This window comes from Adiantum capillus-veneris, chromosome 26, assembly GCF_014529385.1.
Source record: "Adiantum capillus-veneris isolate H3 chromosome 26, ASM1452938v2, whole genome shotgun sequence".
NCBI classification, from domain to species: domain Eukaryota; kingdom Viridiplantae; phylum Streptophyta; class Polypodiopsida; order Polypodiales; family Pteridaceae; genus Adiantum; species Adiantum capillus-veneris.
This window is the reverse complement of record NC_140956.1, coordinates 5,281,348-5,298,535: the sequence shown is the minus strand read 5'-3', so window position 1 is coordinate 5,298,535 and position 17,188 is coordinate 5,281,348. Positions and strand designations below refer to the sequence as shown.

Sequence of the window (17,188 nt, the reverse complement as noted above, 5' to 3'; positions counted from 1 at the left end):
GGATTTGTTGACTATGCATTACATGACACATTATATTTTGTTGAGTGGTGCTCTAGATAGTGTGTCTTGGGACTTTTTGCTTCAAGAAAAGAGAGAGAGAGAGAGAGAGAGAGAGAGAGAGAGAGAGATTAAGAAAAAAAGTATGTTTTTGGAGCGAAGCGAGCTTTTTTTTGAATTGCTCAGTTGAGCAAAAATATGGAAAAATCTCCCTCCATTCCCATCCCTATGGCCTAGCATATATTTTATCACATAGTCCAGATATTTCAAATTGAAATAATAAAATGAAACTAAAGTTAGTAGATTTGAAAATCAAGGTGGGCACATGTTCGAGATATTGTGGACCTGCCAGGGACTAATTCAGCAATAGAGGCACCTAGGGAAGTTTTGGGGGGGGGGGGGGGGGGGGGGGGGGTGGGGGGGGTGCTCAAGCACAACCCCTGCTGCTTGCCCAAAAACCATAGATAGGCCCCTAGTTTTCATATCACCCTGTATAGGTGACCTTGAGACAAGAGAAGTATTGGTCATGGTTATCAAAGATTGTTAGGTAAATGAATGTACTTGTCTTAAGTCTAAAGATGTTTGTTTGATAAATGATGTTTGCAATGCTACTTTCAAGGACTTCTTTTCAAGAACACTGTTATTGGAAATTGAAAGGAACCATTATTTTAAGTGTTAAAAGAATGTGATACTAATTAGAAAATTAGGAATCATGTGTGAGTACGGGTGGTAAGTGGGGATCGACTAAGGTTGTCGATTATAGATGGATGGACCCGATTAGTTGGGTAACTATCCATCACCGCACATTAACTTCTAGTAAACGTCTTCTATGAAAGAGGAGTTTACCAATGGTTGTGCAGTCACTCGCGTAGAGGGAAAAAAACGTTGGAAGAGGATTCTTTAACCCATTTGCGAAGGTTACATGGCCGAATTTTTTAAAGGTCTTTTAGGTTTTGTCCCGTTTTTGCTTGCGAGACAGGACTAGTTCTTTTTCCTAGGGCTATAGACTCGAGCCATTGCCAATGGTAAGGACATGTTCCCTAGATTTTTCTTACTTAGAGACTCTGATTTTTATTAGGTCTAGAGACCTGTTAAGGACCCCATCACCACTTTAGAGTATGTGGCTTGAGGACCTCTCAAGTTGTCGACCTCGTGCAACAACAATATCGCGCAAGGCTTGGTAGAGGGATACAAAATCCACTGCTGAGGGTAGTCAGGGGTTGAATGATGCAAATTACTTGCATTGTTCGAAGCTAAGGAATGTGTGGTGTAGCGAAATCAGAGGTGCTTAGACGACGGAGCATCAAACATTGTGGTTGTATAGCTGATAGATCAGGTGGCGGATGGGAAGCATGCTTGTCTTGGTTTTTGCTATAGCAAGAGGAGACGAGGGAGAGCACAAGTGTCGAGTTGTGGGAGGGTGCGGGTCAAGAGGAGGGGGACTCAAGGGGGGTGGAGGAGACTAAAGGGGGAATCTAAGATAGCAAGAAGGAATCTTCATTCATAATGATATTTAAAAAAGTTATACCAATAGAGTAGTAGAGAGAGTAATGCCTTTTTTAGAAAAAAAAAATTCAATAGAATCTTGAGAGATTCTCAAAGTAGGTGCTACCACTTTTTAAAGGGAACTAGAGTCTAGCAAGTTGTGCCTGACTCTCTTGATGTTTACACCCCTGGCCTACACAACTCTCTCGATGTATACGCCCTTGACCCACACACACTCAACAAATCCTCTCTCCCTCTTTGCATGCAATGAAGCTCTCTGCTAGATTCACCCTTCTCGCACACACACATACCCATTCCTCTCTCTCTCTCTCTCTCTCTCTCTCTCTCTCTCTCTCTCTCTGTGCATGCAACAAAGGCTCATGTTTGTTTCATTGGACACGGAGGCAAGGCACCTTTTTGCATGTAGGAAGTCCTCCAATGAGTAGTAGGGATGCAGGCTGCAACTGGGTCATGTAGAAGCATTTTGGAGCGGGCGAAGGCCAGTGGCCTTAATCAAGATAGAGAGAACAAAGATTGATAATTTACGAAGGCTGCTAGTTAGGGGTTGCTAGAGAAAGGTCTCGTGTGCGGGGGGACACAGAGATGTAGGGGAGAAAATGCCGAAACGTGTCTTTTTTTTGGGGAGGGGGGGGGGGGATCTTCTAAAGTAATCTATTTGTTTTTAAGAGTTGCAAGTTAGTGTCGAGGTTTTGCAACAACAATCAATACAAATTTATGTAAGGTTGCGTTCAGACTGCGTGCGAAGCTCAAAGGCATTTAAACATCGTAGAGTTCACATAGGCTAGCACATGCCTTTGTAAAAGATATGCAGCTATGGCGATGGGAACTCAAAGATTCAGTGGTTCTGGGGAGAGCCTCATCTCTATATCACATGGGCATGGTCAAATGGGATCAATGGTGGAGGAGGAAAAAGCGACGTGCATCAATTATGGACCATCAGATCTGAGGTTGCCCAAATTTACCGATTTGCTCGAATTTACAAATTTGCCCCGAATTTACTAATCGGCCCACATTTACAATATGACATACTCGAATCGCCTATATTTCAACGTACGCAAGTGGTTAGTGCACATGGCTCGTGGTGGGGAGGTCGGGGGTTCGAGATATGGGGTGCAGATCGGCCCAAATTTACAAGCCTGTCCGAATTTACTTTTCTTCCGAATTTACCAAATGCGCATCCGACGGCCCATATCACCTCAGCCGTCGATCTCATTTGAGCATTGCCCGTGCGAGATAGTGTGGAGGCGGGGAGAGACTCACTTCTTCAGCCACATTGCTTTTTCCTCTGGGCAGTCTGAACACTTAAATGCAATGAATGTGAAATGAAATGTTGGGCTAACGCGTGAACGACCTCCGAAGTGAGCAGTTGTTAGGGAGAAACACAGAACGGTTGGGACATAGAGCTTGCTTTCTCCGCGTAAATTAATAAGTAATCAGAGTCTCCCTTAAACCCTAGCTCTTTCTGTCGCAGCCGGAGCATGGAGCTACTCTGCTCGCCGTTAAGAAAGAGGTCACGACTATAGTTGAAGGACCGCTTTACCATGCGAGAGACGCGCTTGCAGATTACGGCGTGCCTTGGCTCCTTCATGCTTACTGCTTCAGTATCTCCCTATGGGGAGGGGACAAACATCACGCTGCACAAATTGTAGCAACGCTTTCTTTTTCATTCAGTTTTTCTTTCCATTCAGCTCAACGATGAAAGATAAACATATTCAGGCTGCGAATGAGAAGTAGTTTATGCGAGCAGTTGCACAAAACACACTGGCAGACATGGTGGATAGGATTCCTGTTGAGATGACACAGAATTTGCCTCTGGCTTTGGATTCGCCATCTTGTGAAAAGCAATGCGTTGAAGGTCTCAGTTGTGGGATGGAAGTGTCTAGTCCAGGTCAAAATGACCGGTTGGTTTCATTACCAAATATGGCTACTGGAGATTTGCTTTTTGGAAAACATGCAAATAGTGATGTTTCTCTTCAGCAAGTGCTTTCTGATTCAATTTCGTAAGGCTTTTTGGAATGTTATCCTTTTGCAAACCAGCTCTTTCCGACACTATTTCCTTATGCTTCAACTCCAATGGCTTTTGGCTGTCCTTCGTCAGGGGGGATTTGATGGAAGATGCAATGGTTATGTCCTGTGGTCATTCATTTGGCATCAGTGGTCTTCTCCGTGTCAAGGAGACGGTTTGTGATTATCCTACTCTGTTATTTTCACATCCCTTGTTCTCCTGTCATGTAGAATTGTTTTGAGCGCAATGCTGAAAGCATCGTGTGGAGACAATAGCAGAACTTGGGAAAGCTTTATTGCGTGTGTGTGCACGCGCGCGCCATTCATCTATTTATACAAGCATGTCTTGGGTTTTTCTGAGTAACAAATATCAGCTATGTTCTGTCTAGAGAGAGAGAGAGAGAGAGAGAGAGAGAGAGAGAGAGAGAGAGAGAGAGATTTATGGTGACTGGTGACTCTCCCCCCCCCCCCCCCCCCCCCCCCCCCCTCTGGCGGCCCCCTTCCCCCCTTTTCCCTGTTATCCTCTGGTTTCTGCCTTTCTTTTTACGTGGGTTTTTGCTTTTGTTTTCTTGTTTGTTTGCTTGATTGTCAGTTTTTGTTTGCCTATGTTTTCTTTTTACTTCGTTAGCGTAGAAGGCAAAATCCAAATGCTGCCCTCTCGTTAACCCACGTGGCATGAGTTTTATTTTCGCCAAGCTCGCCAACTTTACCGTTTATCAGCTCTGAGCGCTTAGCTTTTACTTGCTCGCTTCACATCAATTTTCGTGGAAGATTGTGTGGCAAGGAAGCAGATTGCAGGATTGCGCAACAAGAGCAAGGCCAGAACTCTCCAGATGCAATCACCTACACAGGCATCTTGAAGGCACTCCGAGCTCGCCTATCTTTACCGTTTATCGGCTCTGAGCGCTTAGCTTTTACTTGTCCGCTTCACATCAAGTTTCGTGGAAGATCGTGTGGCAAGGAAGCACTGATTGCAGGATTGCGCAACAAGAGCAAGGCCAGAACTCTCCAGATGCAATCACCTACACAGGCATCTTGAAGGCACTCCGAGCTCGCCTATCTTTACCGTTTATCGTCTCTGCACGCTCAGCTTTTGCTTGCTCGCTTCACATCACTGATTGCGGATTGCGCAACAAGAGCAAGGCCAAAACTCTCCAAATGCAATCACGGTATCACCTACACAAACATCTTGAAGGCATGTGGCTCTACGCAAGATGCTGATATGGGCACAAAACTTCACAGTCAGTCGGAGACTATTGAAAAAGATGTCGTGCTTGGTAGTGTCTTGGTTGATATGTATGTCAAGTGTGGTGCGCTTGAGAAAGTACAAAAATTGCTTCTCTAGAATGTCGGCACTGATTGTGGGAAGTGCGTAACAAGAGTAAGGCTAGAAAGCTCTAGGCTGTTTTCAGTAGATGTGAAGTGAGGGCCTCTCTCTAGATGTAGCCACCTACGCATGCATCTTGAAGGCATGTGGCTCTATGCAAGATGCTGATATGGGCACAAGAGGCTGATATGCGCTTGAGAAAGCACGAAAATTGCATGAGAGTTTCCCGTCTGGAATGTCGGCATGGATTGCGGGATGTGTGCAATAAGAGTAGGGCTAGAAAGCTCTAGGCTATTTTCAGCAGATGCCAAGGGAGGGCCTCTCTCCAGAAGTAATCACCTACGCATGCATCTTGAAGACATGTGGCTCTATGTAAGACGGTGATATGGGCACAAAAATTCACAGTTAGTCAAAGACTGTTGAAAAAAGTTGTCGTGCTTGGCACTATCTTGCTTGATATGCATGCCAAATATGGTGCGCTTGAGAAAGCACAAAACTTCACACCAGTTTTAGTCGTTGATGAAGATCGTATGGCAAGGAAGCAATGATTGTTGGATTGCGCAACAACTCTCCAGATGCAATCACCTACACAGGCATCTTGAAGGCATGTGTGGCTCTACGCAAGATGATGATATGGGAACAAAAATTACATTGTTGAAATAGATGTCGTGCTTGGCAGTGTCCTGGTCGATATGTATGCCAAATGTGGTGCGCTTGAGAAAGCACAAAGACAGGAGCTTCTTGTCTGGAATGTCGGCACTGATTGTGGGAAGTGCGCAATGAGAGCAGGGCTAGAAAGCTCTAGGTTGTTTTCAACAAATGTGAAGTGAGGGCCTCTCTCTCGATGCAACCACCTACGCATGCATCTTCAAGGCATGTGGCTCTATGCAAGATGCTGATATGCGCTTTAGAAAGCACAAAAATTGTCTCAGGAGCTTCTCGTATGGAATGTCGGCATTGACTGCGGGATGTGTGCAATGAAAGCAGGGCTAGAAAGCTCTAGGCTGTTTTCAAAAGATGCGAAGCGAGGGCCTCTCTCCAGACGCAATTACCTACGCATGCATCTTGAAGGCATGTGGCTCTACGCGAGATGCTGATATGGGCACAAAACTTAATAGTTAACTAGAGACTGTTGAGAAAAGCTATTGTGCTTGGCACTGTCTTGCTAGATATGCATGCCAAATGTGGTGCGCTTGAGAAAGCACCAAAAGTGTTCGAGGAGCTTGCTGTCCGGAATGTTGACTCTCGGAACGCATTGATTGCGGGATTTTATTGTTAGTCAGAGGATGTTGAAAAAAGATGTCTTGATTGGCTCTGTCTTGGTTGATATGTATGCCAAATGTGGTGTGCTTGAGAAAGCACAAAAAGTGCAGCAGGAGCTTCCTATCTGGAATGTCACCTCTTCCAAGGAATGCACTAATTGCGGGATTGTGGAACAAGAGCAGGGCCAGAACCCTCCAAATCCAATTACCTACACAGGCATCTTGAAGGCATGTGGCTCTACGCACGCAACAATGTTTTTAGTTTGCGCAACAACTTTATGAAGTGAATCTCCGCATCTTGCTTTACATAGCAAATCTCCCATCAGCTATCTCTCACGTGCAATCTACTTCAACATCTCCAGCATGGTGGGGATTGCCAAACCTTCTCCACACAGATTGTCGGAATCAGCAACAAGGTTGGTAACCTCCATCTCTCTCTCTCTCTCTTTTTTCTTTTTCTGTTTGGTAAAATAATCATTATACATATACAACATTTATTTAGATGGGTCTTCATTGCACCTTAGAGAAGTATGATGGCAGACTTGACTATCTACTCTCTGTTCAGTCCTTGTAACACTATTTAGATGGGTCTTCATTGCACCTTAGAGAAGTATGATGGCAGACTTGACTATCTACTCTCTGTACTGAAGTAAGTAGTCGCATAAAGTCAGAGTCATCATCAATGTTGTTTCTTCTTCTTTGGATTGATCCATATCTATCTAAGCAGGCCGACGATTTTCATGTGGATTTAAGAGATTGATATCTCTATATCTGTTTGGTAAAATAATCATTATACATATACAACATCTATTTAGATGGGTCTTCATTGCACCTTAGAGAAGTATGATGGCAGACTTGACTATCTACTCTCTCTTCAGTCCTTGTAACACTATGCAGACACGTGAAGTAAGTAGTCGCATAAAGTCAGAGTCATCATCAATGTTGTTTCTTCTTCTTTGGATTGATCCATATCTATCTAAGCAGGCCGACGATTTTCATGTGGATTTAAGAGATTGATATCTCTATATCATGAAGCATCCTATAAGAGCCAGTTCATTGGCAAAGCAATACTTGTCCCTGTGTAGGTCAAATTATTGGAAAACCTCTCTTAGAGTTATAGTTTTCATGACCACTAATCGCATAAATGTTAGACATAGGTAAAAGTCGAAGCATCAGGATTCTTCAAGTTCAAAACAATCTTGAAAGCTTCTCTAGCAGCCTATATGTTGTCCGTATTCTGGTAAGCAGTCTAGAAGGTAGCTTATCCATCCTACAACATCCCTTCTTGATATCTCACCCAAGGCATGTTGGGCGTCAGTTAATTGGCCACAGCTGGAATATAGCACCATCAAAGCATTGCTGATTGTACAATCAACTTCAAATCTTTTCTCAATAGTATCAGCATGGAGTTGTTTACCCCTATCCATGGCTTCAATGCTGCAGCAAGCTTTCAAGCGGCCAAGGTACATAACTAGGTTTCGAGAGCTTGAAAATGGCATTTTGGCCCATGAGAATTTTCGACTAGACGGGTCCAAAGCACCCGCTTCTCTACTCCAACAATCTAAGACTTGCCTTGAGAATTCCTTTGGCTCTCACGCTCCATAACATCCTAACCGTGATAGACTCGACCAAATCTGGCCATTTACCACCAGGTAAATACTCTTTCTATTTCCAACTTCAGTCTTAGTCTTCCTCCTGGTATATATCAAAACCCAAAGCACCTGCTTCTCTACTCCAAAAGTCTAAAGCACCCGCTTCTCTACTCCAACAGTCTTAAGACTTGCCCTGGGAATTCCACTGGCTCTCATGCTCCGTAATATCCTAACATAGACTCCACCAAATCTGACCATTCCAGCCACGTAAATACTCTTCCAAATCATGCACTTCTCTACTCCAATAGTCTAAGACTTGCCTTGGGAATTCCTCTGGCTATCATGCTCTGTAACATCCTAACATAGACTTACCGTGGGAATTCCTTTGGCTCTCACACTCCAACGGGTCCAAAGCACCCGCTTCTCTACTCCAACAGTCTAAGACTTTCCTTGGGAATTCCTCTCGCTCTCAACATCCTAGCATAGACAACCAAACCTGGCCATTCATCGCCACATAAATACTCTTCCTATTTTCAACTTCAGTTTTAGTCTTCCTCCTTAAAACCCAATCCTTACTTGCTCTGTGACTTTTGGTCTCCAATTTCCCTCACAGCATCATTACAGGTTTACATAGACCCAAGCTCAAACTCCAACTTACGGTTTCGCACGGAGGAGTTGGTGCCAATGATAAAGAGAGTTAGCGTTCTTCGCAAATTTGTCGGAGGATGCTAAGATGGGCAGAAACCCTGGGCTGTTTTCAACAAATGCAAAGCTAGGGCATCTCTCCATATGCAATCACCTATGCTTTCGTCTTGCAGGCATGTGGCATTGCCTTGGCCCTTGATGTTTAGAGTGTTATCTCTTGAAGTGCAATTGCGAGATATGCACAAGACAGGGCCAAGCTGTTGTGGCTGGTTGTTGGAATGTCGTCTCTTCAAGTGCATTGATTGTGGGATATGCCCAACAGGGACATGACCAAGAAGTTTTGGCTGGTCTGTTTTCAACATGCGAAGCGAGGACATTTTTCTCCTGATGTAATCACTTGTGCTTGCATCTTGAAGGCATGTGGCACTACTACATAGGAGCAATGATCACATATGCAAGATGTGGTGCTCTTGAGAAAGCACCAAAAAGTGCAAGAGAAACTTTCTGTCAAGAATGTCATCTCTTGGAACGCACTGATTGCCGGATATGCTCAACACAAATTTGGAAGACACCGAGTTGGGCAAAAGAACTCACAATGATATTGTTACTTAGTGGTTGTCAAAAATCAAATGTTTTGCTTGCACTGCCTTGGGCGACATGTATGGAAAATGTTGTAGCCAGGAACCCTTGGGCTGTTTTCAGCCAATGGGAAGCGAGGACATAGCTCCAGCTGCAATCACCTATGCTTTTGGCTTGAAAGTAGGGGGCACTATGCAAGATAGTGATATGGGCAACAAAATTCAATCTTCCGTTTTCCTCTCTTTGTCTTCCTCCTAGTATATATCAGAACACAATCCCTACTTGCTCCACACTTTTGGCCTCCAATTTCCCTCGCAACATCGCTACAGGTTTATGCAGATCGAGGCTCAAACTCCGACTTGCATCTTTCGCATGGAGAAGTTGGTGCCAATGATCAAGAGAGTTAGTGTTCTTCACAAAGTTGTTGGAGGATGCTGAGATGAGCAAAAGCCGTGGGCTGTTTTCAACAAATCCAAATCGAGGGTATCTCTCCTGATACAATAACCTATGCTTTCGTCTTGGAAGGCATGTGGCATTGCCATGGCCCTTGATGATCAGAGAGTTGTCTCTTCAAGTGCACTGATTGCGAGATATGTGCAACAAGGGACAGGGCCAAGCTGTTGTGGCTGGTTGTCTGAATGCCATCTCTTCAAGTGCATTGATTGTGGGATATGCCCGACAGGGAAAGGGCCAAGAAACTTTGGCTGGCTGTTTTCAACATGTGAAGTGAGGATATTTCCCCTGATGTAATCACCTATGCTTGCATCTTGAAGGCATATGGCACTACGTAGGAGCAATAATCTCATATGTGAGATGTGATGCTCTCGAGAAAGCACCAAAAAGCACTTGAGAAACTTTCTGTCAGGAATTTCGTCTCTTGGAACGCACTGATTGTAAGATATGCTCACCACAAAAAGCTCTCAGCGAATGCGAAGCAATTTGGAAGACGCCAACTTGGGCAAAGAACTCACAATGACAGTGTTACTTAGCGATTGTCGAAAACAAAATGTTTTGCTTTCACTGCCTTGGTCGACATGTATGGCAAATGTGGTAGGGCTAGGAAGCCCTAGGCTATTTTCTGCTTCTACTAATGGGAAGCAAGGACGTCACTCTATGATTTTGCCTTGAAGGTAGGTGGTGCTATGCAAGATGCTGATATGAGCAACAAAATTCAATCTTCCTATTCCCAACATCAATCTTTGTCTTCCTCTTGGTATATATCAGAACCCAATCCTTGCTCCGCGACTTTTGGCCTTCAATTTCCCTCACAACATTGCTACAAGTTTACGCAGATCCAGGCTCAAACTCCGACTTATGTTTTTCACATGGAGAAGTTGGTGCCAATGATTGAGCGAGTTATCGTTCTTCGCAAAGTTTTTGGAGGATACTGAGATGGGCAAAAGCCATTTTCAATAGATGCCAATCACCTATGCTTTCATCTTGAAGGCATGTGGCACTGCCTTGATGTTCGTAGTGTTGTCTCTTCAAGTGCACTAGTTGCAAGATATGCGCAACAAGGACAGGGCCAAGATGCTGTGGCTAGTTGGCGGAATGTCATCTCTTCAAGTGCATTGATTGTTGAATATGCCCAACAGGGATAGGGCCAAGAAGCACTACGTAGGAACAATGATCACATATGCGAGATGCGATGCTCTCGAGAAAGCACCAAAAAGTGCTCGAGAAGCTTTTTGTCTGAAATGTTATCTCTTGGAATGCGCTGATTGCGGATATGCTCAACACAGAAGGCTTTGGGCTGTTTTCACCTGATGTGAAGCAATTAGGAAGACACCGAGATGGGAAAAGAACTCACGATGATATTGTTACTCAGCGGCTGTCAAAAACAAAATGTTATGCTTGCCTTGGTCCTTCATGTACGCCAAATGTGGCAAGGCCAAGAAACCTTGGGCTGTTTTTAGCCATTGCGAAGCGAGGATATTGATCTAGATGCAATCACCTATGCTGTCGTCTTTGAAGGTAGGTCGCGCTATGCAAAATGCTGATATGAGCAACAAAATTCACGATGATATTGTTAGTAAGGGGCTATTGAAAACAATCCATACCTTTTTGGATCAGCTACGACTTGCCTTGCCAATTCATTCCTCTAGCTCTCACTTGCTTTGTGACTTTTGGCCTCCAATTTCCGACACAACATTGTTACATGTTTACGCAGATCCAAGGTCAAACCTCGACTTATGTTTTTCGCATGGAGAAGTTGGTGCGAGTTAGAGTTCATTGCAAAGTTGTTGGAAGATTTTGAGATGGGCTAAAGCCTTGGGCTATTTCCAACAGATGCAAAACGAGGGCATCTCTCCATATGCAATGACCTATGCTTTTGGCAAGGACATATTTAGACATATCAAAATTGAGACATCAAGATCGTGGCTGATATAAATCTGGCTAACGAAGCACTCTAGTTGCCTATGTTGTGTGGTTCTTGTTACAAGAATTATGTCTATGCATGAGGTTGCTTGGTTGCATTAGGGTGGTGTGTGTGAGTGTATGGCTGCATGTTGCTTGTTAGTTGCTTGTTTTTCTATTTCGTGGTGAAGGTGGTGTTGTCCAGCCTCTTCTTCGGCTTATCCTACAATATTCTTATGTTTTTGCAAGTTGAAGAATGTCATAGCCGTGTTGATTAGTGCCAGGGATGGCTTGAGGCTATATCTCTCCTCGAATTTGATGCAAGCTAAATGTACGGGCTGTGGGACCCCATTGGCGTCAAAGTGTATGTGATCATGGTACATTGGTCCATGGCAGAGCGATGTGAATTACTCTAGAGAGTGATGACTCTTTGGTAGGTGTTATGAAACCGGCCCGTAGGGCGGTAGGCGTTGGCTTTCACCCGAAATTCTTTACTTAAAACACACACACAGAGCACTTTGCAAAGGAGACCTGTAACGGGAATTAACACTTGAATACACACACGGCTCGGAAGCTAGAATGCTCCGAGTAGACGCCGACAACCTGTAGGCCCCAAAATTGGCGCCCCTTTCGGTATTTCTTTATTCTTTAGGAGGGTAAATTACAAGGTAAGGTCTTGGGAATCCTTCACGTGTATCCACCTAGATACCATTTGATTTGGCCAAATTTCGGCAGCATAACAGCCCCAAAACTTGCGCGAAACCAATTCCCCTGTTGGAACTCGCTTGCACTGTCGTATACCCTCTGATTCCTGTCCAAAAACAGTAAATTCAGCACGCTGTATTTACTGGTTTTTGCCCTGTTTTCAGCCCCAAACAGTCCCCTAACTGTCCTTTGCCAGTGGGGCACGATTCCCAATGATCCTGGCATCCGTACGGCTGAAAAACAGTGAAATTACAGCGCATACACAGCGCTGATTTTGCACCTGTACGGTGAGGTTATGACCCTCACCAGTGCCTGCTTTGGGGCAGCAGTTAGCTACCCCTGTTCCTGCTCAAGGAGGCTCTTGCCTCAGCACAAAAGCATGAACCCACACAACTGTACATCAGTCAAATGAGTAGCCCTCTTGTGGGGCATCACATAACTGCACGTAGGGGAGAGAGAGAGCAGTGTGTAGTGTGCAGGGCATCACTCCTAGCACCACAGTGTACATGAGAGGGAAAGGAAACACTCCATAGCTCTTAACCTGTGACAGGTTGCAAATGAGGCCTCTCCCAGCATAAAAATCAGCGCCCATTTTTCTGCAAGAGGAAAGTTCACCAAAATGTGACACTTGGTGCATTTTCAAGCATTTTCCCGTTTCGGGTTCGCCGCTTAAAAATATCCCAACCTACGCGTCAGTTGACTTCGCGGCAGAGATATAAAATGTTCCCCTAGTCATACCGGAGGTAATGACGTGAACACATTTCACGGCCCAAAATAGCAGTTCCCTAAATTTTAGGAGATGCTTCCGTTGGGCTCCCACTGGTCTTCTGACCATCTATCCTCATTGGGACCGCATCCAAAAATGCAATGTGGCCCAACTGTCGGATACTTTTTGTTGGTAGTCCCACCTTGACTTTACGCCTTAATTGAGTTCACTTCCTAGTATCCACCAACTTGCTAAGTGCGACGGGGGGACCTATATGATCTTGCTCTGAGCCTAGACATCCTCTTACCATACGAATTCCAGTGCCGACCACTTCCCGTCTGCGGGTGAATCTACCGTTCACATTGGCCATACAATGTCCGACCGTTTGCTACTTCAAAAAGAGGGTCTCAAAACAAATAAAATAAACCCCATTGGAAAGAAACCAACAACCAAGGTTAGCAGTTGCCACATCTCTGTGACATGGTTAATAACTGCCACGTCCTCGTGACATACCCCCCTCTTGAAATCGCAAACGTCCTCGATTGCATACCATAAATACACGCCATTGATGATCTTGTGCTATTAACACTCTTTTATCATCGCATGTATCCGCAAGAAAGGTCGTAACATACATAGATACAAATGACTTAATGAGGCCTTCATACTTTTGCCATTTCCATCTATGGCACTGAATTCATATGTACATTTGATGTACTAGCTCTATCATTACCCCTCCTTTGCACACGTTGGATTGGGGCATAAGTAGGCTGTAACCCAAAGGCTTCAAGGTAGAGCTGCAATACATTTGGTGACTCTGACAGTTCATGCTCTTTCATCCACTTTGTATCCATAGGCGGATAGTTCTTAAACTTCACCAAATAACGTCTTGCAACTTGTCCTTTAACTTTTCTGTCCTTATGTGCCAAAACTTGCTCAAGTACCAGGATCTCATCAAGTTCCTCAACTTCTGGCTGATCCTCAACTGGCATATCTTCTGGCACATCACCCACGAAGGGTCTTAGAAGACTCACGTGAAACGCATTATGAATCTTCCACGCATCAGGCAGTTTCAGCCTGTAAGCCACATCGCTGATCTTGTCAAGCACTTGAAAAGGTCCATAGTAACGCATGCTGAGCTTAGGAAACAGCCGTTCCTTGCCCTTCATCTTCTTTAACCTTGCCTTTTCGAACCTTAGCAGAACCCAATCACCAGGTGATAGTAACAATTCACGACGGTGACGATCAGCAGCCTTTTTCTGTTTTGCCTGAGTCTTCTCCAAGGCAACTTTAATCTTCTTATACATCTCATCCATGTTCTCAACATATCGATCTGCCTCAAAGATCTTGTCCTTTGTATGCAAAATGGGAGGAACCTTTTTGCCGCCTTCAACAATTTCAAAAGGTGCTTTGCCAGTAGACGAATGCACCGTATTATTGTACGCATACTCAAGCATAGGCAAATACTGTTCCCACTTGCCCTTATTATCTGACACATAGCATTTCAGCAGATCTAAGACAGTAGAATTGGCCTCTTCTGACTGTCCGTCAGTTTGTGGATGAAACGAAGACGAGAACTTGAGCGTAGTACCCATGTTCTCAAACAATCCTCTCCAGAACAAACTGGTCATGCGAGGATCACGATCACTGATAATTGATTGTGGCATACCATGGTACTTAAACACATTGTACATGAACAAGCGTGCCATCTGATCAGATTTTATCTTCTTCCTGACAGGGATAAAATGGGCCTGCTTGCTGAACCTGCAGATAATGGTCCATATACCATCATTCCCTGTTGGCGTCCTTGGAAGATCAAAGATAAAGTCCATAGCAATGCTTTCCCATGGCTTATCCGGAATCGGCAGTGGTTGTAACAACCCTGGTGCCTTTTGCCTGTCAAACTTGACCTTTTGGCAAACTATGCATGCTCGCACAAAGGCATCCACATCTCTCCTCAAGGTAGGCCAATAGAAGAACGTCTCTACCGCTTTAACTGTTGCATCTATGCCACGATGCCCTGCATACGGTGGGACATGACTCTCTTCCATGACCTTATGTCGCAATGGCCTAGTGACACAAAGTCTGCCATGCATCATCATAAAACCATCTCTGAGGAGGTAGTGCTCGTGATGTTGCCCCTCTTGTAACTGTTCACAGATCCTTGCAAACTCTTCATCAGCAGTATATTGTTCCTTCATGTCATCTAACTCATGATGATAAGGAATTGACACAGCTGAAATTTGTGGCTTTCTTGATAACGCATCAGCCACAACATTCTTCTTGCCTTCCACATGCATAATCTGGAAGTGGAACATGGAAAGAATGTTTGCCCATCGCATATGCTTTTCGGATAACTTTGACTGTGTCAAGAAGTATCGCAAGGTCTGATGATCTGTTTGGACAACAAAATCAGCACCTAAGAGGTAGTGCTTCCAGCTAGAAAGCGCATGAATCACGGCCAAGAGCTCTTTCTCATAGACTTGCATAGTCCTCTCTGGCCCTTGCAAAATTCGGCTTTCATAGGCTACTACCCGTCCATCTTGCATTAGCACTTCTCCGATGCTACTGCCACACATGACTTCCTGAGATCTGGCAAAACAATAACTGGAGCTGAAGTCAACTTTTCCTTTAGGAGACTAAAAGCTGAAATCTCTTTTTGGGTCCATCTGAAAGTGACCTCTTTCTTTTGCAATGCGTGAAGAGGCGATGCTATCTCTGCAAAATTTCTGATAAACCTTCTATAGTAGGAACACAATCCCAAGAAGCTTCTGACATCGTGCACAGTCTTCAAGTCTGGCCATGTCTTGATAGCTTCGACCTTTGCGGGATCCATTCTAACACCATCCTTTGAGACTATGTGGCCCAGAAAGTGGATCTCTTCAAGGAAGAATTCACTTTTCTTAGGATTGACAAGTAACCTGTGACTGCGCAGCTCTTCGAACACAATGGTCAAGTGACGCCTATGCTCCTCTTCATTCTTCGAATACACAATCATGTCATCGAAGAATGTTCCAACAAACTGTTGATGCGAGCAGAAAATCCGGTCCATCATTCTGTTGAACGTGGCAGGAGCATTTGTTAGCCCAAACGGCATCACTAGAAACTCATAAAGACCAAATGTCGTTCTAAACGCAGTCTTGTGCACATCCTCTGGGCTTATACGAATCTGATGGTACCCACTCTTCAGGTCTATCTGCTGAAAATTGCAGCACCCTCTAAACGATCGAGAATATCATCAATGCGAGGAATAGGAAACCTATTCTTGATGGTATTCTTATTCAACGCAGGGTAATCAATACACATGCGCCATGAGCCATCCTTCTTCTGCACTAGGAGCACTGGGGAGCAAAAAGGTGAAGAACTAGGCTGGATAAGCCCCTTCTCTAATAACTCCTCAATTTGGCCCATAATCTCTTTCTGCTGCGCCGCACTAACCCTGTAGGGAGGTCTATTTGGTGGGCTACACCCTGGCACCAAATCTATCCGATGGTCCTCAGGTCTCTCTGGCGGCAATTGCGACGGTAATGAATCAGAAAAACAGTCACTAAACTTTTGCAAAAATGCTGACCTTTCTTTATCTAACACAGATAAATTTGACTGATCCCTATCTGAGACATCACATGCAAAAATCAAGTACACAGAAAGATGATTCTTTATTACAGAAGTGATAGCAGAAGCAGATACAATAGGGACTGACTCTCCTTTAAGCTTTACATCCAAGATGTGAGTTTTGCCCCAATGCTGTACAGTGATCTTTTTGTTGTAGGCATCCAAGACTCCATGTACTCGGAACATCCACGGGATCCCCAACAGGGCGTCACAACCTTCCAGCGGCATGATGTAAAACTCTTCAGTGTCCACATACGACTGAATATGCAGACGCAGTTTTCCAATGATGGGAGTAACACACTCTGAGTGGCCAGGACATGCCAACCCTGCCTCTGCTGTGTACCCCATCTCTTCAGCTTTGATGCCGAGCTTTATAGCTAACTCTGGTGAGATAAAGTTGGCTTTGGCACCTGGATCAAAGAAGATGAGTGCCGTCTGATCCCTAACTTTACCCCATGCCCTGCATAACTCACTGGCATCTGTGTTGGGCCTGTCACCCACCATGTCTGGCACTAAACCTGCCGTGGGTTTAGGCTTCTTGCCTTTCTGGTCTTCTTTATCCTCTGAGTCAGCTGGCCTTTTTCTTTGTGGACAATTGATAGAAATATGACCAGGTTGCTCGCATATAAAGCATTTGTTCTCAGCCATTAGGACCTTCTTTTCCTCGAGCGACTTGCGCACAAAAGGCTTCCTTTTCTGTTTCTTTGCCTGCGCTCCAGAAGTCCCAGCTGAATCCTTATCTTTGGTGGCTTGTTCTGACCCCTGTGACGCATGAGGAGCCGTTTTCACAAAGGGCTTCTTCGCTGAATTTTTCTTTTGCTGCCCTCCTTTATCACTGCTCGGAAATCCACTGTCCTCTCCTTTCAACAGGGCAAGACCAGTGTTCGCAACTTCCATA

At 44.6% G+C, this 17,188-nt stretch overlaps 1 protein-coding gene across 4 annotated transcripts in view; it reads left to right on the top strand.

Annotated features, from left to right (window-relative positions):
• Nucleotides 1–2,876: 2,876 nt before the first annotated feature.
• The window catches only part of LOC147422926 (uncharacterized), a 76,815-nt gene continuing 62,503 nt past the window's right edge, over nucleotides 2,877–17,188 (top strand). For 2 of the 4 annotated variants that reach the window (XM_086502261.1, XM_086502260.1), the window contains exons 1-2: nucleotides 2,877–3,503; nucleotides 3,602–3,683. In XM_086502261.1, coding sequence (XP_086358387.1) covers nucleotides 3,241–3,503; nucleotides 3,602–3,683 — 345 coding nt within the window. In that variant the 5' untranslated portion in view covers nucleotides 2,877–3,240. Of the gene's footprint in view, nucleotides 3,504–3,601; nucleotides 3,684–4,532; nucleotides 6,513–17,188 lie in introns of those variants that run through there. The other 2 variants (XM_086502262.1, XM_086502263.1) reach the window with 2 other exon arrangements.